Genomic DNA, 21,249 nt, shown 5'->3' with positions numbered 1-21,249 from the left:
GGAAGTGGTTCCTGAGCTACATTCCCCCATGATTCCCGCACAAAAACTATGCTATAGTACATCAATACTTTCCTGCCCCCCTTATTCTCCTCTATATTTTTTCAATTACAATCTCCTTTTTTGCATTATGTGAGCCCAGAAACTAAAAAAAAGGATTATGGGGTTTTACGTGCCAAAACCACAATCTGATTGAGGCACAGCATAGTGGAAGATTCCGTAAGTTTGGACCACCTAAGGTTCTTTAATGTGCACCTAAATCTAAGTACATGGGTGTTTTCACATTTTGCCTCCATTGAAATGTGGCCGCCGTGGCCAGGATACAGCCCAGAAACTAATATTTGAGCTAAAATCTCATACAAAGGTTAATAGAGCGACACTGAATCAGCGTAATTTTTTTGCCGATAAGCATGTCGGTTGTTGAGTTTGTGCCAATGGTTGTTTTTCTGGCTTTAATCAAACGCTAAATTTCTAAATAAATTACTTTAATTTTGGAGTTCCCAATGTGTCACTTTCTTTTCCTTCTCTTTTTGTTGTTTGTATATTTTTCAATTTTCTAGAAAAGATCAGTTAGCCATGGTTTCCAAACCTGTGCCCGCCCCTCCGTTCTGTTTGCTGCACTTTCCACCCTTGTCTCAAATATGCAGCTGATCCGACCATGTTCCTTACTTATACGGTTCCCTGTGGACTGCCAGTTCCAATGGTGGAAATGCTGCTCCAATTGCTCTAATCTGCTACATTCCGTTAAAGCTGCTACATTCATGCTACAAATCAGAAATTGCTCCAAAGCTGCTCCAAGATGAACCACACCATGCAATCTTGGAGGCCACAGGAAATAGGAGTTGGGGTGAATGCCAGGTGGTGGTTGCCATTGCCTTATGCAAAGAGTGCCATTGCATCTCCTGTCATTCATAAAGCTAAATGAGCTAAGGGGTAACACCATGGCAGCTTGGGCTGGTCGATACATACGCTGGAGGAAAACATTGCGAAAAGACAAAGGGGAACACACACCAGCACTGACTGACTGAATTCTGACGACTGTATTCTGGGGAAACTTATTCGGTGTCTCATTCTTGTTGTCATGTGCTGTGAGGTACGTTTGTTTTCTTTAGGTATATAAAACCAAAATTATCTCCAATAGAATAAGGGCAACACTGGACTTTAGTCAACCAAGGGATCAGGCAGGTTTCAGGAAGGGATACTTTACAATGGATCACATCCACGTCATTAATCAGGTAATCGAGAAATCCACAGAGTACAATCAGCCTCTCTATATGGCTTTCCTAGATTATGAAAAGGCATTTGATTCAGTAGAGATGTGTGTGTGAAGTGATTTTAGAGAGAATGGAAGAGATAAGTGCAGTGCCATAACTGTCTCTCACAGGAGGACACCTCAACAGTACTGCACAGGGAAAGGGGTGTGGGGAGAAAAAGATGAGAGAGGAAAGGAGGAGGCTGCAAAAAAAGAAAAAAAAGAACATAAGCGAATTCGGAGCTCAGAGCCGCGCTCTTAGTTGTGTCGCACTGCAAAAGCCAAGTAGTGCCGCAAGCGCACTCTTGACGATAGATGAGTGGGCAACAGGAAAAAGCAGCGTGTTGGTCGTGTCGCAAAGCACTCCTAAACGCCGATACGAAGAACACAAGTCCGTGCGCTCCACACTGAAAGCAGGACAGTGAAGTAGGAGGTGCCCGAGCATCTCGACATCGGCATAGTTGCTGCACACGGGACTGCCCTTTCCCTGCAGTCTATGTAGTCTGGCGGCTGTCAGACCGCGAAATCTCACGAGGTGGTGGTGTGCTAATCGCCGCGCATCACCATTTATCGTGCACGCTTGCAACCATTGAGACTGACTTGGAAATAATATGGCTAATCTGCCGCGCTTCACCACAGACTGTTCTCTTGGGCGTTTGTTACAGACCACCACATAACACTCCTGATTTTTCGCATAAACTTAATAACATCTTGAGCAAACTTAGGGAAAAACACCCTAACGCAGAAATCCTGCTTTTCGGTGACTTTAATTTTCCGCAAATCAACTGGACTAACAATAGTGCTTTAATCATAGGCAATGAAGCTGCTAAAGAATTTGTTAATGTGTGTCTTAATTTCAGTCTAACTCAACTTGTGCTAGAGCCTACGCGGGTTACAAAAGACACATCTAATGTACTAGACCTTATACTAAGCAGCCATCCTGACAGTCTATCATCCATAACTTACCTCCGTGAGGTAAGTGATCATAAAGTAATCCATGCCACCTTCAACTTTCAACCCATTCGACAACCAAAATCTAACAAAACTATATGCCTGTATGATAAAGGGAACTACGAAGCTATTAATTACGAGTTACGTGACTTCTTTTCTACTTTTGAGACATTATTCCATATGCGTTCGCCTCAAGAAAACTGGACACTATTTAAAAATAAAATTAATGAACTCGTAAACAAACATATACCAAGAATAACTATGCACACTAATCAAAATAAGCCATGGTTCACCAGAGATTTAAAGAAGCTTGAAAACCAAAAGAAACGTCGCTTCCGGCTAGCCACGCGTCTTGGAAGCACCGAGGCTTGGTCAAGATACTACACGGCAGAGAACGCCTACCTGAGTGCCCTTCGCACTGCTAAAAAATCTTTTTATAACGTCGACCTGCCCAAGCTACTTACTCAAAATCCTCGGCAGTTCTGGCGCATTTTAAATCCCAAAGAAGCTCGTACCATCAGCGTGATGAATGCAGCAGGCGACACCGCCACGGACGCCGAGTGCGCCGATATATTCAACACAGCATTTTTTTCCGTGTTTACAAAAGAAACTACCACTCCAGACTCTCCACTACCTACTAACATAACATCACATATGCCACCCATTGTATTTTCGGTAGATGGTATACTATCAATCATTGAAAAAAACAAATTATGTACTTCTTCTGGTGTAGACGAAATTAACTCAAAGATCCTAATGAATACTAAGCATATATCCGCGGCATGTTTCACTCTGTTGTTCACGCAATCATTGTCTACAGGTACTTTACCGGATGATTGGAAAGTGGGAAAGGTCGTTCCAGTATTCAAAGCAGGTAACAAAGACTCCCCCTTAAACTACCGCCCCATTTCATTAACTAGTGTTCCTTGCAAAATCATGGAACATGTCATATACTCGCATATCATGAACTTTTTAGGCTCGGAAAACTTCTTTCATCCTTCACAACATGGTTTTCGTAAAGGGCTTTCATGTGAAACACAACTAGCTATCTTCCTTAATGATCTCCACGTTAATCTTGACAACAACGTTCAAACCGATGCAATCTTTCTAGACTACTCTAAAGCTTTTGATACAGTGCCTCATAACCGCTTGCTAATAAAATTATCTAGATTGAACTTGGATCCTCTTGTAGTACAATGGATAAAAGAATTCCTTACTAATCGTTCCCAGTTCGTCTTTGTCAATAACGTCTCCTCCGAACCCCTCCCTGTCACTTCAGGTGTCCCTCAAGGCTCAGTCTTAGGACCGCTTCTTTTCCTAATATACATTAACGATCTTCCGCTGCATGTATCTTGTCCTATTCGTATGTTCGCTGACGACTGTGTGGTTTATCGTACTGTGACTAACATCTCTGACCAAGCATCTCTCCAGAATGACCTTAATAACGTGCAGGAATGGTGCAACCGTTGGCAAATGGCCTTGAACCCTAACAAGTGCAAATTTATTTCAATTTCCCGCCGTCGTAATCCTTATCTGTCTACTTACACAATTGCAAACGTCCCACTAGAATCAGTTCTAACCTATAAGTACTTAGGCGTAACCCTGTCCCACGACCTTTCCTGGAATGCGCATGCTACTAACGTAATCTCGTCAGCAAACAAGTCCCTAGGGTTCATGAGGCGTCATCTTCGTCATGCTCCACAGCACGTCAAACTACTCGCATACAAATCATTTGTCAGGCCACAACTGGAATATGCCGCCGCCATCTGGAACCCTCATCAAACATATATCATCAATGCACTCGAGTCGGTTCAGAATCGTGCGACTAGATTCATCCATTCTTCATATTCATATAACATCAGCGTTTCACACTTAAAGGCACAATCTAGCTTGGCATCTCTTGCTTTTCGTCGTCGCATCGCCACGCTCTCTCTTTATCACAAATTTTTTTACAGCTCACTAAGCCGCCCGCCTTACGTCACGCCATCAACTCCAAGTTTCTCGTCCTCGAACACGAACTGTCACTTTTCAATCATCATTTTTTCCTCAAGCTGCCAAGGACTGGAACGACCTACCCATTAATGTCGCTGCCCTCACATGTCATTCACAATTTCTAGAAACTGTTGAAACTTGTATTTCAATGTAACACCTGCGTTTTCCTATGTTCACATGTTAACCACCCCTTATGTAATACCCCGAATGGGGTCTTTAAGGTAATAAAAAAATGAAATGTAGCAGCCGACACGCTGGCGAAGGAGGGACGAACGATCCTCGCGGGAGAGTCCGGCACGGGGGAGGAAGCGAGAGGGCGTACCTGCCGCAACGCGCGGGTCCGGGTGCTGCGCCCGGAGCGTGCGCAGGATCGTTGTCTTGGCCACGTCGAAAGGGGTGACGGAGGTGGCAATGGGGAAGTGATCGGAGTGAGCGTCCTTAGCGAGCGTGTCGGCCGCCTCGTTTCCCGGTAAGCCAATGTGCACCAGGACCCACTGCAAGGCCAAATTGCAGCCCCGCCCGACGAGATGGCAGAGTTTTGAACCGATCTGCTGTACAAGCGGAAGACTGACATAGTCCTTCGCAAGCATGCACAGTGCTGCACGCGAGTCAGATAAGATCGCAGCGGAAACGACTCCGCTCTGCTGTAGAAGTAGGTCAGCCGCAAGGTCGATCGCAGCGAGCTCGGCCACTGTCGAAGACGAAGCAAACCGAAGGCGGCACTGTCGCGTAGCGGAAATGTCCGGCGCCGTGCACGCAGCAGCACCGGAACCATCACTCGACATAGAGTCGGTGTAAAAGAGCAGCCAGTGCCCTAGGCGCTCGTAGAGAAGTGCAGCGGCCTCCTGCTGCATGGCACATACGGCTGTTCGGCACTTTGACTTGACACCTGACACAGTGGTGGTGACGTCGAGTAGCGCGGAGTCGTGTGGCGAGAGCGGCAAAGGGAGAAGTTGCGGCAGCGACGCGATGAGATCACTGAACTGGGTGGCACGCTGGCCCTTGCCCGAGCCCTCTGGGGTGTGGATGCGGCAAACGAGGCGCTGGCCCTGTGGCGAACGCTGGAGGCGCTCGATGTGGTGCAGCGCTTGCTTCCGCGCGCGTATTGAGGGCGGCCAGTCTCCCACTTCGGCGAGAGTTGCTCCCACTCGCGAACTGCGAGGAAGCCTGTAGAGTTGGCGGATTATGGTGCGGTGCTCCATGTTGATGGCGTTCCAGTTGGTGGCCCTGGCGTTCGTGAGGGGAAGTGCATAGAGTGCTCGCGTTGTTGCGACCGAGTTGTAAACTCGAAGCGCAAGTTGCGTTGTACAACCGCGACCACGGGCGAGCAGGGAGCGTGCGGCGCCAGCCACCTTCTTAGAATTCTTGCAGAGCTGGGAGACGGCGGCGTTAAAGTTGACCCGGCAGTCAATGTCAAGTCTGAGATAGCGCACTTTTCTCTGCCACGGGAGGAGGTGTCCGCGCAGCATGAGACAAGGCATTTCGAAGCACGCACGAGCACGGGGGTGTACTAACAACGCCTCAGTTTTTGACGCTGAGAGCTGGAGCCCTATGCTGGCGAGACATTCATCGACGGCGTTGATCGCCGACTGCAGGGATTCTCGCACTTGGAAGCCGAGGTCCGTGGGCCCGCACGCGAACAGTGCAATGTCATCGGCGTAGATCGCCACGTAGACTTTGTGGGCTGTTATCTTGGGGATGTAGTCAGGTAGTCTTGCCAGAGCCAAGTTAAAAAGAAATGGGCTGATCACGCTGCCCTGGGGAACCCCGGAAGTCACGCTGAGAGGGGCACTGAGCGTGTCGCGAACTCGCACTCTGAGTGTGCGGTCACTGAGGAAGGCCGCGATGTAATCAAAGAGGCGGCCGGTGACACATAGCTCACAAAGGGCTTGAATGATGGTGGTGTGAGGGAGACCATCAAATGCGCATTGCACATCGAGCAGCACGAGATATCCAGCTTCTTGGCGACTTGCTGCGTGCTCGAGCATAGCCACGACGTCCGTGAGCTAGTCTGCTGATGAGCGCAGTCGCCGGAAACCACTCTGTTCAGGGGCGAAAGCGTTGAGGGTGGAGGCAATCCACTCAAGGTGGCGCAAAGCCATGGCCTCCAGAGTTTTGCCAGCTACCGAAGTAAGCGACACTGGGCAATAGGAGCTAACGCTCGTGGCAGCTTTGCCGCGCTTAAGAATAGGGACTCTTTCCAGTCAGCAGGAATAATGCCACTGCGCCAGACGCCGTTGAAGGCCTCGAGTAGGAAAGGGAGCTGCGGTGCATCGACGTTCCTGAGGACCTGATGTGTTAGTCCGTCACCAGGCGCTGAGCGTCGTTTACGCGTGTTCAAAACAATGCGCAACTCACTGAGGGTAAACTCGGCCGAGCAAAGCACCTCAACATGCTCCAAGATTGCCGTTGTAGGAAAGTAGCGCAGGGGAGCGAGGAGTTCAGCCTTGTTGTGCGGCGGTAGTTCGCAGGTTGCACTGACGGGGCACACAGACGGCGGCGGTGGAGCGAAGGCATCGGCGAAGAGTTTGGCTAGTTGCTCTGTACTCAAGCCCGTAGCCACCACGATGGAGAGTGCAGGATGGCGAGGGATCCTGGGACGGAGGAGGGAAGCGGGAATGCGCCAAGGGCGTGACTTGTCGGGAGTGTCCTCCAACAACGCACAGAGACTTTGCCAGCTCTGGTTGCGGCGCTGCCTGGCGTGACGGCGGCACGCAGCGTCCAGGTGGTTATATAAAGTCCAATGCTTCACCTTGTCGCTCTTGATGGCACGGCGTTCGCCGTGACGACGGGCAGCGCGCAGATTGAGAAGCTTGATATCGGGGATCGGCGTTCCAGCAGGCACCGTGCACGATTTTGTAGCAGCATCCAAACACCTCGTAAGATGCGTAAGAAACCTTGTATTTGCTGGAGGGGGTATGGCACAGAGGGACCGAAACTGGGACCAGTCCGTGACGTGGTACGTACATGTCCTCGTGCGGTTCAGGCCGAGCGGGTAGAAGGAGATCGGATAGTGATCCAACCCCTGCGTGTCAGGGCTGCGAACCCACTCGTAGTGGCATCGCTCACTCACAAGCGACAAGTCTATCACACTCCCGTGTACCCTCTGATGCACAAAAGTGGGACTTCCGGTGTTGATGATTAGCAGGCCCGAAGCATGGATGGAATTCAGCAGTTCCCTGCTGTTCGGCTCACTGTGGGCGCTGCCCAACGCCGTGTGGTGGGAGTTGAAATCACCGCACAGGACACAGTCACCACCGATGCGCACGGTGAGGCTCTCGATGAAGGTCGTATCCCACCGTCGTACGGGTTGCACGTACACGCTGGCGACACAAGTGTCGGCCCCCCCCAACGCGCACAGTCACAGCCACGCACTCTATGGAGGTGGGAACGATGTCGGCCACACGAACGACGGCTTGGGCAAGGCGCGCACGGACGTAAATAGACGCGCGGGACCGACCAGGTGGATGGAGCGGATCACAGCACTGCACGTTGGCGCAAGTCCGTAACTCGCAGGTGGTCGCACTGTGGTATCCCACGAATCCCGGAAGGTTGCACTCCCTGTCGCGCGTGTATGTCTCTTGCAACACGAGCACGTCGTACTTGTGCAGGAGTAGGTGTTCGGACAGTTCGGCGTGTCGTCGGCGCAGCGAGCGCACGTTCCATTGCAGGATGCGCAGCTGACGTTTTGCTGTGCGACTAGCCATGGTGATTGTGTCGCTGTTGACATGCCACTGCCTGCAGGCAGATGGCCCGGAGCGGATGGTCAGCTGGCAGCATGGTGCTGACTGCTTGCATGGTGAGCAGCAGGTTTTCTGCTGCACCACTGCAACACCGGGCTGCGAAGAGAGGGTTGCAGCGAGTGAGAGGCGCGGTGCTCTTCGGAAGGTTCCACTGGGCGCCGAAGGACGGAAGAGCACCGTACCGACGACCGCAGGGTCAACCGGGAGTGCAGCAGTCTCCAGGGCTTGTGCACGCCGCCGGTCCCTCTTTGACTGCACCAGCGTGAAGTCGTACATGGTAGACTCGCGGGCGGATGGTGTCGCTCTCTGTACTGTGGCTGTAGGCATGCTGGGGGTGACCAGGGTAGCGGGTGGGCACCGCGAGTCGTCCGTTGCCTCGGGAGACAAACGGGAAACATGGGCAGGCTCCTTCCTCTTCTTCTTCTTCCCCTTTGGCTTCGGCCATGAAGCAGGCTGGCATGGTGGGTCCTTCAGAAACCGCGCCGCGGGGTGATCAGGGCCCTGATGTGACGAAACAGTAGGTGTTGCGTCCGTCAGCTGCAAAGCGTCGGCAGCACTTTCGTTTGTGGCTGGTTCGCTAGCAGATGCTGCAGGGGACGTGCCGCCATCAGGAGCAGACGGCTCGTCGAGGATGGTGCCGGGCGCGCCCTTGCTCGGAGGAGGTGGCTGTAGACTCGGCGGGATGTCGAGAGGTGGTGCTCGCCCCTTTTTGGAGGGCCTCTGTCTTGGGCGGCAGGCGGAGAGAAGGTGGCGGCTGTTTCGCCCGAGTGTGGGGAAATGGCGCTGCCATGGTCCGGTTGCTGCATGTGGCAGCTGGCCGCCAGCTGGGGGGAGAGCTCGACGGCTGCTTACGTCGCCCGGTTGGCTCCTCATCCTCGCTCTCCGTCTCATGGGCGCGTTTCCGGGAGCTGGACCTATCCGTGTCCTCGTCGTCGGAGGGGGTAGCGGGACCGAAGCATGGGGCTCCTGTACTGGGGGGCCATCCTAGAGAGGCTTCGAAGCGGTAATAGCCAGGGGGGGATCCACAGGGAGATTGATGGTGGTGGCCCGTTGACTGAGCCACTGGCCCAGCATACGAGTGGCACGAAGTTCCAGGTCCTCCCTTGCCCGGTGTTCGTCGAGGGATGCAGGGCCAAGTGTCACCAGGCTCAAACTGGCATGGCGACGGTGGCGAATGCGTGGCGGGTGCTCTCCGGGCGCTCTCCGGTCGAAGCAAAAACCATCTTGGCCCGAGACTTCATGGCGACACGCAGCCTATCATATCTTCCGCGAAACGACCCTCGGGCGTCGGACGCGTCGGCTTCGGCTCACAGTGCACGTGCAACGCCTGTTGCTCGTGCGGCATCGAGGCTGTCGGACTCCTTTCACGCGCCATGTGCCTGCTGCACGTGCGACAGGTGTTCTCCCCGGCGGACCGCTGTGGTCTCGCGTGGCGTTAGGCATAGCAAGGCGCGGGGTGGTCGGCGAAGATGAAGCTTGAAATCTTGACCAAAACGCAGTCACATTTAATGTAGGTGGTATCCACTGGCTCCTTGAATCTTGCCGATTCTATTGGTGCAAAATGAAAGGGGTGAGTGGCCTTTCTGTAGAAATGAGCGCAGGACGCAGGAGCCCATGTGAGGCACGTCAGTACGTCATGGCCCCCTAGTGGAGTATGAGTAGTAGAGATACCAGCAGTCAGAGGCATTACATAATCAAGGAGTACAGAGGGGACCCTGCGGTTCATCCACTGCCGCATCCTCAGCAGCTGCCTCGTCGTCTGGGCCGACAATTTTTTCCCGGTGAACCCGTGTTTATACTTCAAAAGAACTTCAGTTTGACCTAGTTGGGTGTTTACTGCATATCATATTGACTGCAAATAAAGACGGGGACAGTGGGAGAGAACACATAAACAACACGGGCGGTACAATGGTCAATATGATATGCCGTGTTTATACCATCACTGTGAATCTATCTCTTATCACGTCATTAATGGGCGGAGTAGTGAAACGTGTAGAGCAACTCCGTAGCTTTGATCGCGCCCTGCTTATTCGTTGCTGCCAGCTATAGCGACGTTTTCTTCTCGGTGCTCCTGCATATGCTGTAAATATAGCTTATTCGATCTTATGAGAGCGTAATGTGCAAAGATCGCAGTTCCTGTGCAAACGGCTCTGTCTATTATTCGCACCAAGGTTGCCCTTGCGTGCACGTTATTCTCCCAAGAACCTGACATTACAGCCATATTCATAGGTTGTGAATAGTTGAGGATGAAGTTCTGTTGGGCTTAATAGTTCTGCTCAACCCATTATGCATCGTTGGCGCGTCCCCCATTCGTAATTTGTACTGGCACTGTGGCCATTGTGGAAGAGTAGCAGCTCAATTGACGATACGCACTTCACACATTTGACATGGCAGCTGTGTCATGGTGCATTTAGAAAACTGAAACTTACCGCGTTTTACCTCCTTGCTCATTATTAGTTGCTTTGCTGTGTCATATTTATCTCTGTTTGCTCGTAACACACCGAATTTGTAGCTCTGCCATTTCACTAGCTAAGTACCTCTAGGAGGAAAATAAGATTGCTCAAATGGCCATTCTGCATATCACGTCACTGTGATGTTGTGAGTTTTTTGTACCTTTGTGTGGCTCGCTTTACTGCTGGGGGCGCGCTGTATTTTCTTTTTTGAGTGTGCTGGTTAACTCAATGTGGCTGTGTAGTGGTTGTAATTTGTTCGGAAGTGGTCGTGCACGTGGATCATCTTCATCGAGGGTATTAGCAATGATGTGCACTGGTACTCTGGAACCATTTTTGACACGCAGGAATAATTTCCAGCTCATGATCATTCAGAATCATCATTGTTGACTGCTACAAAATGGGCTTCAAATGGTTAGTTTTGCTGTTACAAAATTTGCTACAAAACGCTCTTGGTCATCACCACCTCTGCGGTATGCGATGTTTGCTTCAAACAACAGCTTCCTGCACGAAATCTCACATCTGTGCACTGTTTGTTTTTGCAGCTGCCATCCCAACCCATGTGAGCATGGTGGTTTCTGCAAGCAGGACTCTATTGAGTTTGTCTGCAATTGCACAGACACCGGTTATTCCGGAGCTGTCTGCCATGTTTGTGAGTATTCTTTATCAGCAATGAAATTTGATGTCAATTTTCTACAAATTTGTACTTATACTTGGATTTTTGTTTCTCATTTGAATCAGCCGGGGCGCTAAATCTTTCCTTACCACGCCCAGACAGCATAGGTGATATGTGTCCCATACATGCTGTGTGAAAATATAAATCTACCGGCAGTAAATTTTTGTTTCCTGAATAGTCTGTTTTGCTTTTTGAGCAACGGCAAACTTTTACGGCAGTACAAAAAGTGTTGGTCATATCATTTGATCACAAAGATGGCTGACGCTTTGGTCGTCGGACCTTCGCGTGGATTACGTCATTCTCGCTATTCTGTTGCATCCTCATGTGATTGCTTGAATGCATCTAGCAGCAGTGACTGAGGTTGAATAGAGTTAATTACATTTTAGTTCAGACAACAGAGGAGACCCTCAGAACCATTAGGCAGTTTCTGCTTGGCAGAAAACATATTTTTGTAACTCATGTTCCGTAGGACCTGGAACGTTGAAACTTTCACTGTATAGGCAGTTGATGTGAAAACATTGCGTATATTTCATATTTCCTTCTTTGTTCCTTTTTTTATGTTTTCAATGCAACATTGCAGATGTTTTATCCATCTCTCAAAAAATTTTGTCTTTCACAAATAATATTACATATTGCACTTTAACATTTGTTTTTTAAAAAAAGTTGAAATTCAAATCTTTAGATAGTACAGTTCAAATGATAACATGATAACCATGGTAACATTAACAATAAAAATCTTTACTAACACCTTCAAAAATTAGACAGTTTCTTTCACATAAGGAAAGAGTTAAGCATGTCTGTGTGTTACCATTACCAGCATCACGTAATTGCGTAAGATTCTGCTTCTGCATTATGATTTGGTTGTCTTTCCTATATGGATGTTGTAAGGTAATTCAATGATATTTCTCTTATAATCGTACTGAAAATTCATCCCCTGTATCTTTTAAGATTTATTTTGCCTACATTTTGATCCATATAGTAAAGTGTTTTTCTAGGTGAAATAATGTTCGAGTAGATTATTTCCAGCCACACGCACATATTCTATTCAGTAGATAAACGGTAGAGGTATATATTGCAGATTCTCTCTGCTTTCTTTTCAAACCAAAAACATACCAACAAGCCAAAATGATCTGTTTAATGGGTATTTTTTATGGGTGTGAGAATATTTGAAAATTTCAAGTATTATCGAATATTATGTTTTTAATATTCATATTACATTCTAAAACTAAGTATTCAAAAATTTTTGAACATCCTATTGGATACGATTATTGAAAACAAATCGAATATATTGCTGCCTGTGCGGGAGCAAACATGGTTCTTAGCGTTTATTTCTATCTAATCTAAGAAAGTGTGTTTGATATTGTGCTGAATTTTGCGATAACTTCATGCTGCTGGCGAAATTTCGCCTGTAAAACATGCTTGGCCACTGTACTGCTAAGTCCTGCAGGAAAGCCAGCCTCTTGCTAGCCAGAGGCATGGGTTTGCAAAGAGCGAGGGTGCACGCTTTTACAGATTCCACTCCCAACCCTGCTTGACAGCGAATGCGATTAGTGACTGCTGGTACAGGGTCAAATGCCTTTGAGTTTATGGGAAATTCGTGCAGTACAATATGGCACAGGTTGGCAGGAACTGACAACTAGCGGAGATTACTGAATGTTCCAATGCTAACATAAGCTAAATACACAATCTTTTAGTATAACGGCTTACTAGCTTAGTTTTTTTTTACCAGTGACAATATAATTACATTGTTCCAACATGTTAAAATAAACCAACTTGCTAATAAATCCATGTGCATATCATTATTCAATATTCAATTTGATATTGGATGCTAAGTGTTCGTATTCAAAAATTTGGATATTCGCACACCCCGAGTGCTTTTGTGTTCAGATTATGAACATTTAATGCAGGATTTCTTTATCTTAGTTGTTCAGAAACAATAGAGGCAAATTTCTTTTTTTCATTAGCCTACAATTTGTATAAGCATTTGACAAAAATCACACGCAAAGTGGTGTGAATACACTACATGTCACACTAAAGGGGCACACCCGATGGTGCATAAGCTGCTACAGCTTCAACATTTCTTGAACTTATCTGGGGAAAAGAGGCCACCACGACGTGTTAGGCAGAAGCATACTGATGAAAAGTTAGCTTGCTAAGCATTATGTGAATTCTGGGCACTGTTCTCATTAGATATGGACCAGATTGTGCATTGTATAGCTGTCCTGTTGCAAGACCTGGATGATGGCATCATCACTTTGTTTTCTTGCTTGCTTGCTTGCTGTACAACCTTAGCGCTGCATCCGCTCTCATGCGAGGCCTACCAGATGAAGAAGAAGTCTGATGAAACAATGGCAAACATCCTCATCGACGTGGATGGCAGTGGACCCCTCACTCCGTTCCCTGTTGAGTGCATCTTCCATCGTGAGTAGCCTTCTGCTTTCCTCAAAAACCGTTCTCTTCCCAAAGCAATCTTCGTAGTTAATGCTACTGAAATGTTGTGCATGCCAATGTGCTTTAGTTCTCTTATTCTTATTTTTCTCGTCTGATTTACTATAAGTAAGTTGTTTTTTTTAGTGCCATGGTGCTGATAATATAACTATGTTTGAATGGTATCGGCTAACTAGTGTTGTGACACATTGGTCACTTTGATTGTTTAAACCTCTGAATGGCTACGGCGGTTGGCTGTTCAGCATTAGGTTGCATTCCCAGCAGCAGTGGCCACAATCTCGTGGGGGTGGAATGCAAAGATGCTCATGTGCTGAGGTGCACGTTAAAGAACCCAAAGTGATCCAAATTAATGTGGAGCCTCCATTACAGCACCCCTTATATGTGTATTCCTTTGGAATGTTAAACCCCATAATGTGACATGATTTTAATTTGAGTGTTTAAAGCTATGCCTGCATTGGTGTTGCCCTTGAGTAACACTTTTTTTTGTTCTTATCAGTGATCTGATAAAAAATAAATAAGCATTGAAAACATTGAAAGTGATAGCAAGGATTTAGCGTTGCACTTGAGCTTCTCCCACGGTGTTTTAACAAAACACTGAGGTGACATGGTGTTACACAGCACATGAGACAACCTGGCAGATACCGGAGTGTCTCGCAATGCTAGCGACGAGAAATGCTGTCAGTGGAGCTACAGGCATCGTATCTTAATGGTGCACGGAATGAAATGTATGGAAAATCGTCTAAATTTGTCACTGCTCTATCAAGAGAATAGATAGATTTAGTTTAATGTTTACAATCGGCTCTGCCCAGACCAGTGTAGGCACACACCTAATCAGGAATGGTGTGTGTTCACACAACGCTCGTGCCAGCAGCGGAAGCCAGTAACGCTGGCCTGGCTCAGTGTGACGAGGCATCTACTTGGCTTCGTTGTTTGGGCCGCACTTGTACCATCGACACCAGGGCAGCGCAACGGTGGCGGCAGCAAAAAAAAAGTGCCTTGAGTGTCCAGATAATTGCCATTACAGTAGAACTCTGCTTATATGTTCCTCATTCATACATTTTCATGGGTATAGCATCGCTAGAGGCCAATCCCAGCAAAAGGCTCATAGGCACCTATGTATTAGAATCTTCTTTGATACGTTGTCGTTCCCGCAACATTCCCATATAATACATTGCTGCTTTGGTGTATAATTACAAAAAAAGTATCAATTGTACTGTCTATAACGTAAAAAGTCTGAGAGAAAATTGTCACTCGGCTGCACTAGACACCCTATATCTGTGCACTTTCAACCACCACTAACGTGTGTTTTTGACTCGACGCAATCTTGACGGGCGTAGTCTTGACAGAAATTCCAGAAATTTCAGACACCTTACAGCGCATCACTCGATATTAGGACTCCTCATGCAGGACCACATGCTGATCTGACCACAGAAACAAAAACTGATATATTGTGGTTTTAATATTTCCTCTGCCATGCCGCCGGCTTCTTCTCGAAACCAAAACTACCAGAGCCTAGTTGGTGCAATAGTAGCCAAATGCACTCAAACTGCAGGACAAGCCAAGCCAAGCCGCTAAGTATTGAAAGGCTGCATTTGCTGAACTTCCAGCATTTTTTATTTGTATGTTATATAGCAGCATGATCCTTGGCAACTTCTTCAAGCAGTTTCAAGTGGCACCAGCTCCATCCTCGATGTCAGCACTAACAAAGGCTGTGCTTACATGAGGGAAGCAATGAACAATGACTGTTGCAAGAAACCCACGATCATTTGGCTATCGCAATTTGTTTGGCTTCATTTGTGTTCCCAGCGGATTAAGATTTGGTGCCTGCATTGACTGTACTTTTGTCTGTCTGTAGCGACAGCATAACAATAGTCAAATATGTATTGATCAGATCACTGGAAAGCGCATGTACACACAGGAATGCATTGACAAACTTGGGCCGTATTCTCGGACAATCACTTTTGAAGGTGCCGAGTTCTATCAATTTTGTATCACCGTATGCGTCGACAAGCGACAGCGATCCTGGCACTGTGATAGGACTGTGATAGGCACTGTGCTTGGCTTAGTGCCAAGAAAACCTTTTGCTCGTAGATGCCAATGCGTCTAGCACTAGTCATGCGAAATCTTGTGAAAGACAAGGTACCCCCGAAAGGGATGATCCAAGAATACAACACACTTTTTTCGGCCACTTTTGACATAAGTTACTCATTCCCTGGAGAATTCAAGATTTTGAACTTTTTATTTGGTCCCTGTCGAGTCCGCATTATCAGCCAGCGACTATAAACCCTTTAGAGGCTTAGCCATGCATAGTGCCTGTTTGAATATTTAACCGCATGTTCGCATGAATTTAGTAGTATGTCTGTGCTATGCATTTCTCAGTTATATTTTTTTCTCGTGGTGGCATTTAAAGCATATTAGAGGGTTTCCACTGTATCAAAATAGTCTTTATTTGCTGCTTTGAAACAACATTTCTGGCTGCTGTGTCAATTTCATATTTTTTGTTCTTTTTCTTGACACAGCGGACAACCGCAGTGATACCCTCGTGCACCACAAGAACGAGATGACAACAGATGTTAAGGGCTACCGAGAACCAGGGAGCTTCATCCAGGACATTGTGTATGACGCCCCCATGGAGCAGATGGTCCAGCTCGTGAATCGGTCAGCACTTTGCCGGCAGCGGCTCACCTACGAGTGCTTCAATGCACGCCTGTTTGACACAAGTGGTGAGTAGCACAAATAAATAAAAGCAAAGGTATCTACAGTAGAGTGACACCGCTTCTAAGAAATGTTGAAGGCCTGCTCATATGGTCTTAAAGCTCCGACCAACTCTTCAGCTCCTTGTTGCTTGACAGATCAATTCGTTGTGAAGACTGCACGCCGAACTGTTCCCAATAAAGCAGGCCAATTGTGTTCAACAGAATAAAACCATTATTTAACATGAATTCAAGTAATACTCAATAACTGAGGTCGGTAATTTTCTTCTGCACACTTCGTTCAATGGGATGTGGGACTGCAGTAGACTTTGTGGCGTCGAGGCCCCCTACGCCTTTGTTCATTGCGCTGTCCCCAATCATGAATTGAGGTTTATGGTATACTCCATGGCAAAACCCTAGAGTGAAGCAAAAATAAGTTACAGCTGCAGAGCATCAAATGCCGCTATTGCCTCCCCTGTCAAAATTTTGAGTTTGTCAGCAGGGTCTCCATCACTGCTGCCTTTGTGAACCTTTGCCTCCTTCCCATCCTTGACGATGTCGACGATGTCATTGGTCATAATTTTCAGGCCAGTCATCACATTGTCGTCAACTGCGACATATTGGTCAGCCATCACACACAATGGAGAGCTTTAGTGTGTTCAGTAATCCAGCAAGCATAGCCGGACTGGGCGCTTTACCGAATGAGCTGTGGGGGCCCCACCCGTGCTCTTTGGACAAAAGAATGAGAACACAGTAGTGCAGACAATCACAAGGGCATTTATTACACCTTTCATAGACTAATGCCTGCTAGCCGAGTCACAACACACAGAACGTGACGATGACAAATCGAGGAAGTCAGGCTCGCAGCGATTGGATAGCGAGAGAATATGTTCGCCCTATGCTGGACACCAACGCCTGATCGTTCGTGTGTATAATCATGCGGATGATGACGTGTTCGAACGATCATGTTTATCCATTTCGGTGTCCCGCTCCTATGCTACGCGAGTCAGTCTCGCAGAAGCATGGATCAGCACACACATGGAACGTCCACGTCACTTGCCGATCCCAAGCCAGAGAGGAAGAGCCTACTCCCTTTTGCACCCGACCAACCCCGCTGCTGGGTGGCACTAGCAGTGCCACACTCGTGCCATCTCTCGTAATGCACTGCAACTAGACCGACCGTCGTCGGCACTAAGCTATGCGAATAAGCCGGATTACAGGAAACGCTAGACGTGAGAATCGCGCATCCCCGCATCCCCCAACCCTAAATCACTACATATTCCGGGAAATCATGTTACACGGTCTAACATCAACGCGCGCTTCGTGAACAAGCAGTAGTACATGCAGCAGTGGCTGCATCGAGGAAATGTCCGTGCGCTGTCCATAGCATGCGAGCCGACATTGCCCTTGGGGTACACTGCTGGCGTCCACTGGTCACAGCAGCAGCTCTGCAGATTCGATGGCACGACTCCATGCCAGGACTTCAGAAACGGTGTGCAGTATTCGGCACGAGCAAGCATCGCTCGTGCCAAAGCGCCCTGATGGCGAGAGCCGCAGTAGCTGTGGATGACTGCCGGCTCTTTTCCCTGTCACCGAGGGTTGGGAGCCGGACACAAGCAGCTGCCAAGTCACTGTGCCGAACTGGCCACACCATCTCCATTGCCCTGGGTGGCTCGATCGTAGTCTGGGACCTCAGCGCAGACGATATGCAGGCGACAGCAAACCAGAGGTGACTCCACTCATGCAGTGTACACTCAACGCACTCGGCAAACACTTAAGTAGTGCAAGGGAGAGAAATTCTGCATGCGTATCGCCCACATGGTACAATGTTCAATTTGGCTAGCAAAATTTCAGGCGGCTATTCAGATGCGAAGTTCACGGGAACAAAGCTTACTTTCTTGAGTCGAACAAGTAATTTCAATTTGTGCGAGGCTAAATAGAATGAGGGACGCAAAGTGCAACACCTCAACGCCACGGTCCACCAGGTTGTGTCTCTTCTCGTGCGACCGGCAGCTTCGTAAAGCCTTAGGCTTAGAGTGTCGCTACCCTGACAACAACTGGCATCCAAAAAACAACTCCTAAAATGGGCGTAACACAGGCAGCCGTGAGGAGACGTCAGCTCTGTGAGGTGGTCCTGCCTCACTCGGTGCACACAGCATCCGAGTTGACAGCACCCACCGTCCCAGACGGTGTCGTAGCGCCCGGTGCCAGGCCGCAATACCAGTCAGCCCGTAGCGGCACCCGTGGCCCATGGCCACCCAGCTCCCAGAGCCACGACTTCATCAGAGTCAAAGAGATAGAAGAAGCTATTTATATAAGAAATTCGGACCATCCACGAGGCTTCTGTACTCACTCACTTCAGGCTTGCCACTGCTCCGCAGGCGCTAAGCATCACTCTCCCAGGATGCAGACCCCGTGGCTCTCGTACCACGGAATATCATTAAAAAAAGACACTTGTGAAAAGGCTTGGCATGTTGAAAAGTTCAAACACACTACAGCAATCATCGCCTCGCTCAAGGAAGCCCGCCGCCGATGCTAGTGATGAAAATCCACATTAGCCCTACACTTCAGTTCAAACAAAAGTCTCGAACGAAGCAAAATTTAATATTATTGTCCGACGCCCCAAGAGGTCCACCTTGGGCAACCAGATGTGGGGATTTCACCCGTGCTCTTGGGACAAAAGAATGACAGCACATTAGTGCAAACAGTCACAAGGATATTTATTGTGCCTTTTATACACTAATCTATAGCCAGCTGAATTATTGCCGATAGAACATGCCGATGGGTGCGTGACAAATCGAGGAAGTCCGACTCACCGCGAGCGGATAGCGAGCGAATATGTGCACCCCATACTGGATACCAATGCCTGGTCATTCATGTGTGCGGTTATGCTAACCGTGGCGTGTTCGAACGGTCGTGTTCGTTCATTTTGGTGTTCCGCTCCTAGGCCACACGTGACGATCTCGCAGAAGCATGGATTGGCGCATATGCGGAACATCCGCGCCGCTTGCCGACCCGGAGCCAAAGAGGAAGAGTCTTCTCTTTTTTCGCACCCAAATAACCCCACCGTTGGGTGGTGCTAGCAGCACCACACTCGCGCCACCTCTCGTAATGTGCTGTAACCATGCTGACTGCCACCGGCACTAAGCTACGCGGAGAAGCCGCATTACAGGAGACACGAGACATGCGGGGAAAACAACATATCAGGGGCCGCGGGAGAATCGCACATCCCCACAGAGCGGAGGTACAAACATGAGCGGCGTGCAGGGTGCAGCCACCTGGAGAAGCAGAGCTCAACCAGACAAACACAGCTAATATTGCAGTAACCAAGTGTATTTTACTTTGCTGCTGGTGTAAATTTTCAGCAACTATGTGATTACGCCACTGGAAAAAGTTTTGAGAATCCTGAGAATACTTCACGAATATGCTTAATTAAAATTTCCATTAGTGCTGTTCTTACACCCCTGCAGAACAAATCAGCCTCCTTTTTTTGTTTTAAATATAAAGTCAACATTTTGAGTGATAGAACACCAATTCTTATTATTTTATTGCTCTGACAGCAGCATTTTTCATATACTAAGGTTCGAATATTTGCTGTTCATGTTACTTACAGGGGGTAGCATTGAAAACATCTTAGTTGAAGCAAATGCTCCAGTCTTTATTATTTTTTTTTTCGGGTACAGTAATATCTTCATTTTCTCATAATTTTTTTGTACCATCTCAAGTTTGTACTGTATACACTGGTTCTGAGCAACAGTCACAAGGAGATGCCGCCATTTTACTGGATGCAGTGCAAGACACGACCCCCGATACGTTCGCGCCTTACGGCTGGTGGGTGAGCCGGAGCAACCAGCGCATGGACTACTGGGGGGGCTCCATCCCTGGCTCACGCAAGTGCCGCTGTGGCCTGTACGGGTCCTGCCGGGACCCCCAGCGCTGGTGCAACTGTGATGCGGGCATCGAGGAGTGGCTCTCGGATGGCGGCGAGCTTACCGACCGGGACTACCTTCCCGTGCGGCAGCTGCGTTTTGGTGACACCGGGTCCGCCTCCATGCAGGAGGACAGAAAGCGCGGCCGCTACACCCTTGGACCACTGGAGTGCCAGGGAGATTGTGAGTATGCAGACAGCTTTGAAGTTGTGTTGCATGTGGTGTACAGAGCACAGCACTATAGGTGTAACACTTTGTACTCGTATGAAGCATGAGTGAGCTAGTAAGAAACGTTGTGACAAAATATGAGGCATGCGGTGTTATGGCTGTCTGCCGTGACACCATCGACACCACATGTCTGATATTTTGTCACAACATTTCTTGCACAGCCAGCTGGCATTATAGGAACAATGCTGTAAATGAGCTGTGTGCTCTGTATTCACTTTAGGGTGTTTGCTAAACAGGTTTATGTTGTCACTGTCAGTTAAATATCATCATCAGTTTGGCAGTCGTTTTTCTTCTATTATTGCCAAGCATATTCTTTAGCAGTTGGTAAGCACAGTGTCATTGAGAGCGAATGAGTCTACGTTTACATGAGTATTAGCTGTAATCGGAAAAGATGCGAGCAAGAGGGTTCAAGTGCTCATTGTAAATATTCTGTGACACTAACGCAACAAGTTATTGGATGCAATATCTTGTAACTGAGGTGCCTTCTGCCAAGCTTCGAGCACATGTATAGTCAGAGTAAAAAGTTTGTGGGCCACAGGATCTTGGAAGAAGCTGAATATATATTCGCATCCTGAGCATGGAGCCTGGTATCTGGAGCAATGTAGTGTGGTATGTTCTTACTGGCAACCATTGCAAACTGTTCTGAAATTCTTTATTTTCTCAGATTCCAAGGTCCGTAAAAGACTTCAGGGTCTGTAAATGGCGACTGTCTGCCAAAAAACTTGTTTAAGGAAGCAGAGGCCTTAATGGTCATCTATTAATGGTCACTTATACAGTTAAACCTCGATATAATGAACTTGAATATAACAAAATTCTCAATATAACGAAGTATTTAACTTTGCATAACCTGTTGTCTATAGAACACCATGTATTTAGAACCTCAATATAAC

General features: G+C 48.0%; 1 protein-coding gene across 1 annotated transcript in view; it reads left to right on the top strand.

Moving 5' to 3' along the window:
- Nucleotides 1–21,249, top strand: part of Nrx-IV (neurexin-4) — a 75,566-nt gene that overhangs the window by 28,051 nt on the left and 26,266 nt on the right. The window contains exons 12-15 of the mRNA XM_075693434.1: nt 10,931–11,037; nt 13,354–13,482; nt 16,029–16,232; nt 19,994–20,314. Of these exons, the coding sequence (XP_075549549.1) occupies nt 10,931–11,037; nt 13,354–13,482; nt 16,029–16,232; nt 19,994–20,314 (761 nt within the window). The remainder of the gene's footprint in view (nt 1–10,930; nt 11,038–13,353; nt 13,483–16,028; nt 16,233–19,993; nt 20,315–21,249) is intronic.

The sequence above is a fragment of the Dermacentor variabilis genome, chromosome 5, assembly GCF_050947875.1.
Source record: "Dermacentor variabilis isolate Ectoservices chromosome 5, ASM5094787v1, whole genome shotgun sequence".
NCBI classification, from domain to species: Eukaryota; Metazoa; Arthropoda; class Arachnida; order Ixodida; family Ixodidae; genus Dermacentor; species Dermacentor variabilis.
This window is presented reverse-complemented; position numbering and strand designations above follow the sequence as displayed.